This window comes from Halyomorpha halys, unplaced genomic scaffold, assembly GCF_000696795.3.
Source record: "Halyomorpha halys isolate HHAL.00 unplaced genomic scaffold, Hhal_1.1 Scaffold368.1, whole genome shotgun sequence".
Classification (NCBI taxonomy): Eukaryota; Metazoa; Arthropoda; class Insecta; order Hemiptera; family Pentatomidae; genus Halyomorpha; species Halyomorpha halys.
In genome coordinates this window covers 838,561-849,375 of record NW_027111728.1, presented here as the reverse complement: position 1 = coordinate 849,375, position 10,815 = coordinate 838,561, and the positions used below count along the sequence as shown (strand labels likewise).

Below are 10,815 nucleotides of genomic sequence, written 5' to 3'. Positions count from 1 at the left end.
ATCACTGGTAATGAGCCAGTGGAGGCTGAGCAAGTGCGCTAAAGCCGCAAACACTCAACTTGAGTGGAGAATCTGAATTTGATTATTAATGCTTAAATGTCACCTTTAGATGAAATGCAAAGTGTCCCCGAAAGTAGACAGACGCGACCGATATCTTCGTTACTGATGATTTTAGTGATTATTGATGGCTTTGAGACCACAGAAGGAAATTTGATTAAAGAGAATGAGTGTTGTTTTTTTTACCACCCCTATATGCTATTTAAAGAGGCAATGTTTCCAAGAAGGGTTAGAAAAAGAGCAGGTTTCTGTTAAAGCTCCCCAAACCATCGTAAAAATGGGAAATTCGCTCAACATTGTTATTAAATTTCAAATTTGACCTTCTCCCAAGTTTTAGCCGCGCCTCTCAAAGACATCAATGGATTTTCCGATTGTTCCTAAATAGTCTCTAGTCCATCCAGACGAATGATATATTTTTTAATTCGAAATTATTGAAGCAATACAATCCTGCTTTATCCCTCTTTCTTTTATTTACCATCAAAATAATATATGTTGCATAATAAAATCCATTTTATTAAATAAGAACCTTAGTTTTTAATTTAATAATTTTACTTATTATGAACCTTTTTATTCAATTTGTAAGAACTACGCACTAATCACTGATCATGTGATCGTCAGGTATGTAATATAGCAATATTTTCTGTTTCTCCAGGTTAAAAATTGGATCTCAAAGTAGTTTTAATGGATTCTATTCTTTGGAAAAGTGTTACGATCTGGAATTTCCCAATATGCCATCCATTGTTGTTGGGCCCCCAGGTATGATGTTGGGCCTCCCACCTGAACAGTGCACAATTGCTGATGGACAAATTTTTAACAGGAGAATGGCCAATGCACAGAAGGAAGCATTGAAAGAGTTTATGTTAGAATTCAAACCTGAACCAAGACAAATAAAAAATGAAATCACCAAACTGGTATATAAATGTTAGGGATGTATTTTTACAACTAGATGTATGCATATGATAATACATATCGATAATTTCTTTTGGCAAATGACTTTTTTTTATGGGTTAATGCTTTTAACAACTTGAAAGAAAACCTTATTTTATAACTCTTTGGGTTGAAAGAAGATAGTAGACCATTTGAAGTAGATTGTAGGAGAAGTCCTTGATTAGACATGGAAGATAGCAAACAAGGAGTGGAAGGAAAGTACAGGGCTGAGACAGGCCAAGATACTGATAACTAAACCCTCTATTTCTAGAACTAAGTGGCTTCTAGGCCTAAACAGAAATGAACTCCGATCAATAATAGGAGTTCTTACAGGTCATTGCAGACTTAAAATTTGTAAAGTAGACCGTGGTGAAACTTGTCACTTATGTGGACAGGCCTCGAAATCTGCTCTACATTATATAGCAGAATGTGACCGGTACGCGACACTGAAGTATAGCCTTCTAGGCTCTAATATCCTAGAAAATGTGGCTTCCGTCATAGATTGGTTGCCCTTTTTAAATTTCATTAGAAAATCAAAAAGGAATGACAGGGAGGAATTATAGTCATTATAAGAATTATTCCATTGGTCTGTCTTTGGGTTGACTAGAACCAATAGGCCCATTTGCCCGATACGGTCCCTCCAATATTACCATTACTAGTACTATAATGGTACTTGGTTTTTGCGTGAGTAGTTACCGCCGTATTTACAGTTAACTTCCACATCCTTAAATATTAATGGCTCTTTCAATCCCCTCATCAGGGGTCCATCCTGGCTTTTCCTGTATGTCTCCCAGCTATATTCATTCAATAAGCTTTAACCCCTGGACATGAAGTAACTTAACTCTAAGATGTTGCTTTCTTATTTGTAAGAATTATATTTCAATCTTGATGTTATATTTTATTTGATATTAAAATTAAATCTTCAGCTGTTGTAATAGTTTGTTAATTTGCACTTATTGGAGGCTTGTAATAAATACATGGTGGTATCACATAATACATGATTCATTACTATTGATGTAATCTAATTTGAATTTAGTCTATATTTTTATTCATAGGTTACAGCCCTGGGACTGGAAAAAAATAATTTTTTTTCTGAGTTGGACATTCAAATTAGTAAAAATTTGCTTCAAACTATTGGACGAGTATTGAAACCACCGACATTAGTTTGTAAATCCGCAATGTTTTCAGGAATAAAACAGGTAGATTTTCAAAATAATGTTTTGCTGTTATACTTGTTTTATAAAATTATTGATTTATATAAATTATAACAATTAACAACTACAATGGTGTACAAATATTTTATTTCAATTAGATTAAAGTCATGCATTCTTACCAAATATGATCAATAGGTCTTGCCATCAGACAGCTGCTGGGACTTGGAACATTTTGAAAATCCTGTTAGAATTGAGAAATGGGCTATCTGCAGTGTAGATCCAAGTGAAGATACTGATTTGAAGTAAATAATATTAATTATATAATAAAAAAAAAAATAATAATAACAAAATTGAAAGATGGAATATAAATGGCTAGTTAAAAATACAGGCAAGTATTGTTGAATTATTATTTTAATAAATATGATGCAGGAATCAATGTCAAAGAATACTAGGATGATTCTTAAGGAAATATGTGATTCCTAAATTTGCAACAAGGAAAAATGTATTAATTTTGAAAATACATTAAATATGGTCAAAATTGTTGGGCAAATTAAAATATGCAATGCTCTTGGATCCAGGAAGGTACATCAAGATTGTTTAACCTCTATCATTAACAGGTCACTGAACCCTAATCACATTCCAGGTACTGTCATTAAAATGATTGATTAAATTGAAGAAACCAGGAACTGAAACTGGACAGTACTATTTCCATTATTTATGGAAAAGAAGCAGGCATCATGAGTTATCCTCCTTACATGTGAAGCCACCATGATATTTGTTCTAGAACTTATGAGATATTTTAATTAGAATTAAAAATTAAATATGTTATTGGCTAGCCTAATAACAAACTAGTATTAAAATTTTAATTTTACTTTGATACGTAAAAAATGAGGGAGGAGGGAAAGATACAAAATAAAACGGTAGTTTTGTAACTTTCAATTTCTACGATTGTTTTGGCCCAGTTTTGTTTTACAAACCTTTGTCAATACTATAGGCATTTGAATGGTTCAAGAAAAAAAAATTGAAATAAAATTTTTCTTTTAGATAATGGATTACGATTGTATAGGAAAAAATAAAGTAAATATTGAAACAGTAATAGATGGGTCAGTTAGGAATTCGAGAAGGAGCAGTAAGTAAAGAGAGAAAATACATATTATTTCTACATGGGAGTCATTGAAGAAAATATGTATCATTGATTAGTTTAGTTTCAATGTAAGTGAACTTATATAAAAAAAAATTTCTGATAGTTAGAAACAGTAGGATGGAAATGTTTTCAAAATAATAATAATGATTTATGGATATTGCATGCTCAAAGAAATAAAAATAAAATAAAATAATAATAAACATCTGTATATCCTGATTATTTGAAACCTTAGGAATTAAAACAGGCTGCTCTTCTTCCTTTTATCCCAATAAAATTAATTTAATTTTATCCTGATAATACTAATTTAATTTTGTTTGGATAAAATTTTATTCTGATAAACTGTTATAAAGGTTCCTGTTATAAAGTATCCTGATAAAATATAATTAATTTTATACTGATAAAATTTAAGTAACTTTATACCAATAAAATTTAATTTATTTTATTCCAATAAAAATTAATTAATTTTAAATCAATAAAATTAGAATAAATTCAAAATTTCATTTATTTAAAATGAATATTACAGGTTTTTGGCCACAGCATTGCGCTTTAGAGGGCTACGCCTTGGGATGAAAATAGATGAACCAAAACTTTATTCCAAATTGGTACAGGGTGAGGAGGATTTAGAAAAATATTTAAAAATATTCTTGAGGGAGAGAAAGTCAGAAAATTATGAGGTGGTGTTAGTAGTAATGCCAAACAGTGGAATATTTTATGGTTAGTCATAATGAATAAGTTATTATATTTAGCTATTCCCTTACTTTTTAAAGAAGCTATTTTTATGAAATATTTTTTCAGCGAAGTCTATACTTTACCAAAAATCAAGGCAAAATATGTCATTATTTTATCAATAAAAAAATATCATTATCTTTTTATCCTACCTTCATCATAGTTCTTGATTAACACGGCCATATTTAATTTTTGTAGTTATTTTTTTAAATCTTATGATATATTTAAAAATTTGTGACATACTCCATAATACTGGGGCAGAAGAGGGAAACACAGTGTCCCAGAAAAATCAATTAATGTTACAATGTCCCAGAAACAACAAAGATAAAAATAAATGAATTAAGCACTATTCTGTTTTAAGTTTTGACGTGAAGGTAGGATAAGAAAATAAAAAAAAAATTTTTACAATAGTAAAGATCAGATAGCAAAACAAATTGAGAAAAAAAAAACTTTTACTTTTGTTAAAATTATAAGATCATAAAAGAAGAATACATGATTGCTTGATCAAGCAGATAATAAGTAGTTTCATAACAAAAATATAATAATATAAACAAAAATAGTTCCAATAAACTTTAATATAATTTTTTTATATCTATTATACAAATCATTTCTGGTTACTATGGTATAAAAATTTTTGATTTCATTTTAAAATGAAAGAAATTTACATATTCAGTCGGAAATAAATATTTATTGTTTTTATATTTTTTTATTTTCTAATAGTTAGTAACTATAGCCATAGTGGGAAACTTTAAATTAATTGATTCGGCATAAGAAAATAGAATATTAAAGTCTTAGGTATACTTAATAAAGGCCCTTTCCTGCCTGACAGATTTCTGTTGAGTATGCAAAGATACTTACAGTACTATCAACTACAAGGCAAATCCTTATACAACAGCAGCAAATGTTAGTTCACATTATTTTAGTGGCTTCAACAGCTGTCAATATCGTTCTTACTGTCAGTATCACAGTGGAACCTAGACTTCTTTATTGTAAATTATTGCAATATTCTAAAAGCTAGGCAAAATCACCTGCAGATTTGTTAATGAAATATATTCATTTATGAACATGAAAATCTGAACTTTAATATTCAGAAAAGAAAATAGATAACACTTCTTAATTCTTTTACTGTATTTGAATCTGGAAAAAAATTATAAATAATGTTTCAATTACGTTCAATATAACATGAAAATAATTCTAAATGTTGCAGGAAAAATCAAGCAAATTGCAGAACTCCAAGTTGGAATTCTTACACAATGTTTGAAGTCATCAACAGTGAAAAATCTTGATCTATCAATTATGAATAATCTTCTTTTAAAATTGAATGCAAAATTAAATGGGAATAGTTTCAACATCAAATATTCTCTTTGGTTAGAATATTCAATATTTTTATAGATAAAAGTCAATTATGTAACTACATATTTTGTAAAAATATCAAATGGTGTTCTGAAGCCTATATTTCAAGAACTCTAAACATTATATAGAATAAAATAATTGTTTAATATATCTTTGTTGAATAAAACAGTAATTATAATTACTAAAATAATATAATTATATTTAAAGCTTCATTAAAGTCATATTAATCCTTTTAAAAAATTATGTAATTTATTTATTCATATGAATTTAGCTGTTATTCTGAGATGAAGAGTGTTTTAAAATTTTATCGTAGATATAAAACTTTATAATGAACTATAAAATATTAATTTAATATTTAATATTAATCCATTATTAATTTTTTCAGGCCAAAATATTTCATCAGACCTGTTTTAGTAGTTGGCGCATTCGTGAATGTTAATGAGCCCATAAGAAATCCTGGTTTTCCATATATTGCTTCTGTAAATATTACTCCACGATTATTTTATTTTATAGTAATGATTGAAAGTATGTAATATTTAAAAATAATATAAATTAGTATCCCTAGTTTTTAATAGTATGATTCTATTTGTAAGTAAATTTACTTATCTACAATTAGTTTCAAATTCTTTTAGAAGTCTTATCTCTGAATGCATATATTGACACATATTTATTTTTTTATTCACACTTCCTCCTTGTATGAGTTAAACTTTGTTTTTTGATTGTTTAATTTTGAATCTACATTTATTTCATTATACTTTTCCAATTACTAGCAGAATTTCTGATATTTGCATTGCTTTCTTGGATAGGTTTGTCTGTGCCATTCGAATGTACTGAAACTACTACCAATACTGAAACCCTTTCCCAAAACAGAAAAGACAACTTATTTTCTCCTAAAATGTTTTATTTGATCAATGAGAAACATTAATCGTTGTCCACATTGTTATTCTTAGAGGGCCAAGTATCCCAGAATAAAGATTGATTTTTCATTCATTCATAAAAACATTAATGAATCCTTATATCATAAAATGAATTGCTTTGTTTGTCATGTTTGTTTTCCTCTGGACAGTCTTCCTTAGTTTTACAGCTGCATCTTCTTTGTTTTAATTCATGTTTTATAATAATTAAGTGGCACTTTCGTTTAACTTTTTTAATAATTGCTTGATGGAAGAACAAGGCTTTTGGGGATATGTGTAGGGCACTTCACTTTTTCTCTTTAGCAATTTTATTTTTAAGATATGTTTGTATACATTTGTAAATAATAAACAAAATGGTTGAGATATAGATATGTACGTGTGAAATAAACTCTGTGAAGCTATATATAATCTTACGCTGGCTTTACCTCTTCAATCCTTACAAACACTATTTTGTTTAGACTCTTTTTCTCTCAGAATTTATCATAAGATTATAGTTTACCAAAAATTAATGCGGTATTTATAACTTCAGATGGATCAGCGGAAAAATCCTTGAATTTTGAGTGAATGGGTTGTTGCAGTAAATGAATGATATATCTGACAAAGTTTTATCTAAATCACTGTAGATATTTGAAATTAGTGCTAGTAATTAAATAATTTTAATTATGAAAAAATTAATTATGTAAGGTGTAAAAGAAAATACTAGGAACCAATGAAAACTGTTGCATCCCAAGAAAAACAAATCTGAGATAAATCCCTATTTATGGACTCGCCCCGAATATTTACTTACTCTGACTTACCTTATAATAAATAATGGTTTTAATATCATTTTTCAGACCTGAATATATAAAATACCACATAACTCTGTTTTGGACTGACCAACATAAAATGCATATTAAAATATAATAATTTTTCTCCTATAAATTTCCCTAATAGAATTAATGAATTTAGAATTGGATGAATATACCTATTATTAATGTAATTATTTAATTCAGATTGTTGGAAATTATAATAAACATGCTACTAAACATTATGTGATTTGGAGTTTCATGAAATCAAATTCAGATTATATTGAAAATTTAGATAGAATAATTGGAAAGCTTATGATTCGTTATTGGAAAGAGAATGGAGTTTATCCTGAAAAGATACTTTATTACCGCGATGGTATTCCAGAAGAAAACATTTGGATGGTAAGTTACAGCATAGAAAATATTTTGAAGCTTTCTTCTCAGACATCTGTGAATACTTTTAAATCAGTCCCAACTTAAGTTTGATTTTTGAGCTCCAGAATTTAGTCAAGTCCCTAGTTAAATTATTTACAGCATAAATTAAATTAAATTGTCTTGACAGGGTCTTATCTAGGCTTATGATCTCTTTATTTGTTATCTATTAAAGGCCTGAAAAAAAATAAAATAATACCTAATTGAATAAAGAATGTAATTTGTATCCATTTTCAACATAATACAAAAAAAAAATAAGTAACAACTGTTTTTGACATATCATATTGGTACTCTCTAGTCTGTCCATAGTAGTATTAATTAGGAAGTGCTAAGAAACACTCGGTTTTCATTACCATGCTCCAATGCTTTGTGAAGTATGTTTATTTTATAGACATCTTATGAATATGATGATCAGAAAGCATTAATGATAATAAGATATATTGTTTATGAAGATATATGGTTATTCTGGATAAAGAAATAGCTCTGTGGCTTCATATATTTTTAATGGGCCCTGCAGACTTGTAATTTAAGTACCTTGTATGGCTAGGATGAGACACTGAACAACAAAGTAAAAGTTTGAAACAAAGTAAAATATCAAAAATATTAAAACATTTTAATATTTATCATTGTCAGCAAAGCACAAAATCTTCTTCCCCAATAGTCTCAAAATATGCTCTATGATTTACAACACTATACTCTGTAATGAAAATTTCTTTACTTGTGATTGATTGAACGGATTCTGTTAAATGGAGGCAGTAAAATTTTTGGAAAAAGCAAAGAATTGTTGATTATGTACAAAAATAGAATTTCCCCTTTGTTTCTAAGATTGATGCTTATCTGGTACAGGTAAACATAAACAAACCTCTTCATACTTGAAATGGTATTTGTTATTTGGAAAATTCCATCATGTGATAGCTTCCATTTGCTCCTAGATTATATTACTTTGTCAATCTCTACCAATATAGTACAAAGGAGTGCAGAAAGTTTCAATAAGGGATCTCTTAGCACTCATCTTTAATTTATTACTTCTAAAGCAAAAAAAAAAGACATTATAATTAAATTAGTTAAAAATCCTGTTAATGATAGATATACATATTTCTGCACAAATTATTGCTTTAAAGGTTGTCTTAAAAATATTTTGATTTAGGTCACTATGGCATGTACGTCAAGTTATGAAACCTTCAAGACAGACCTTTTGCTTTAAAACTTTTTTAATTACAAAAGAAATTATAAGAAAACAATACCTAGTTATACCTGAAATTCATATCTATAATCTTCCGATGAAGTTACTTCAATTTTAGATGGCAAATTTCTTTATAGAGTTTAAGGGGAGAACTAAACCCACTCTTCTGCTTGTGTCTTCACGTTATACCTTTTCCAATAGTAAATCTTGACATTCCTAACCTGCTTATTTAAAAAAAATAATATTTTTATTAATGAAATGATATATAAATTTGTTTGATTTCTGTCCATTAATGACTGTGGTGTATAAATATGGTTCATTACAGTTCTGATATTGGCGGACACAGTAAATGCATTATACATAGAGAAAAATTTAGACGATTTGGAATATTAGAGAAAATGTCAACGAAATAAGTTGAAGTAAATTAGGTTTTTTTCAGGTTGCAAAAATAAATATTATTTTATTGGTTTAAGCTGAACATAAGTTTAAATTGGTAATTACGAAATAATTAGTATAATGCTATATAATATTTTAAAATAAGTAATAAACTTTAAATGTTTTATTAATTGCGACACCCTGGCAACACTGCTCTATTACTAATTCCGAAGAAGCGCGCGGATAATATTAGTGCTTCATAAGATTCCAAAAAGTAAGGTTTTAAAATCGTGTTAGTGGTAGTTTTATGTAGTTTCAAGTGCTAATAGTTTACCACAATTATTAACTTATTTTCTCCAGGTAAGATTAAGTTATGTTATGACTTTGAAAAATGTATGGGAGTGCGGATTTTATATTCATATACATATTTTTTTCATCTCGCCATCTTAATGATATTTAAGTTAGGCAGATTTGTAACTTACGAGATCATCTATAGACCTAAACAGAACAATTTTAATTTACGAAATTTTCAATCATTTATTCTGTGAGGATTGGAATTAAATCAACCTGATTGTGTAGTCAAAACGAAATTTATCACTCTTATGGAATCAAATTTGGGAATAAAACAATTGGTGCTCTTGTTTTAAACTTATTATTATTTTTATGTATAGATAAATCAGATGAATATTTGGTAGCTCGTATTTGGACAAATGGTCACATTATGCGTTGCATTTTATAAAACGTTTTTTACCCGAGCTGCAACTCTCTGGAACTCCATTCCCTCTAACATACGTTATGTACCAACCCTTCCCTCTTTCAAAACGTTTCTCTTTAACTACCTTTTACTTCATCAATCCAATCCATTATTATAATAGTACATATATTTTGTAATTACCTTTTTGTTTTGTTTTTATTTAGTCAGTTAATTTTTTAATTAATTTATTGTTTTATCTGCATATAAGTTATAATTAAGTGTGGTCACACTGTTTTTGGCCAATAAATGTTATTATAAAATTAAAATTACCTTTGTAATTGTTCTTATGGGACCCAGTCCCAGAAGGATAAATTATTTTTAATTTCATTTATTATGCGTTCAACCATGAAACGCCCCTTCCGTGGTACATTTTTAATCGAGTGGGGGTCCCGGGAACTTTGAGATACGGGGGTCCCCTAAGTTAGAGATGAAGCACTACAAATTATTTTCTACTAGTGAACTACTTTGGGTTAGACTATTTTTGATCACTTTAATGAAAACTATGTATAATTACTAATCAAAATTTATGAGTCCGCCAAAAAATAGTGGCTGTTTCAAAACGTTAAAAAAATTTTTTTAAATTTAAAATGTTGTTAATATTGTGCTCTATATCTTTAAAACTACCCACAAGACTAGAAAACCTAATATAAGATAATTTAAAGTAGAGTAAATTTGCTAAAATATGAGCTTTAATAGAGCTATTTACATACAATAGTTCCCGAGATACAGTTTTTTTAGAATTTCTAAAAAAAAGTACTGAAGAATCAGTAGTTAGTGAATTTATTGTGGGAAATCTATATTTCAGGAACAATGAAACCTACGGAAGTATTAGCACTCAAATTAAAGCTAGTTTAATGTGCTATAAAATAGTTGATGACCTTTATCTCCGTAGTAATTACTACTACTACGCATGCTATTTGCCCAAATGAATTTATTTCTAGGTCAAAATTCATACTCGTAAGCAAATATTAAAACTACTATTCGTGCGAAGATAAAAGTTATAAACTGCTT

At 28.4% G+C, this 10,815-nt stretch overlaps 2 protein-coding genes across 4 annotated transcripts in view; both read left to right on the top strand.

Annotated features, from left to right (window-relative positions):
- Positions 1-312, top strand: part of LOC106681832 (uncharacterized) — a 23,379-nt gene extending 23,067 nt beyond the window's left edge. The window contains exon 8 of the mRNA XM_067049754.1: positions 110-312. Coding sequence (XP_066905855.1) covers positions 110-312 — 203 coding nt within the window. The remainder of the gene's footprint in view (positions 1-109) is intronic.
- A 397-nt stretch (positions 313-709) lies between these two features.
- Positions 710-10,815, top strand: part of LOC106681833 (protein argonaute-2) — a gene marked incomplete at its 5' end in the record, with an annotated part of 30,950 nt that continues 20,844 nt past the window's right edge. For 2 of the 3 annotated variants that reach the window (XM_067049764.1, XM_067049763.1), the window contains 7 exon segments: positions 710-968; positions 2,040-2,183; positions 2,334-2,440; positions 3,806-3,996; positions 5,216-5,375; positions 5,747-5,840; positions 7,268-7,462. In XM_067049764.1, the coding sequence (XP_066905865.1) occupies positions 710-968; positions 2,040-2,183; positions 2,334-2,440; positions 3,806-3,996; positions 5,216-5,375; positions 5,747-5,840; positions 7,268-7,462 (1,150 nt within the window). 3 annotated transcript variants of the gene reach the window in all.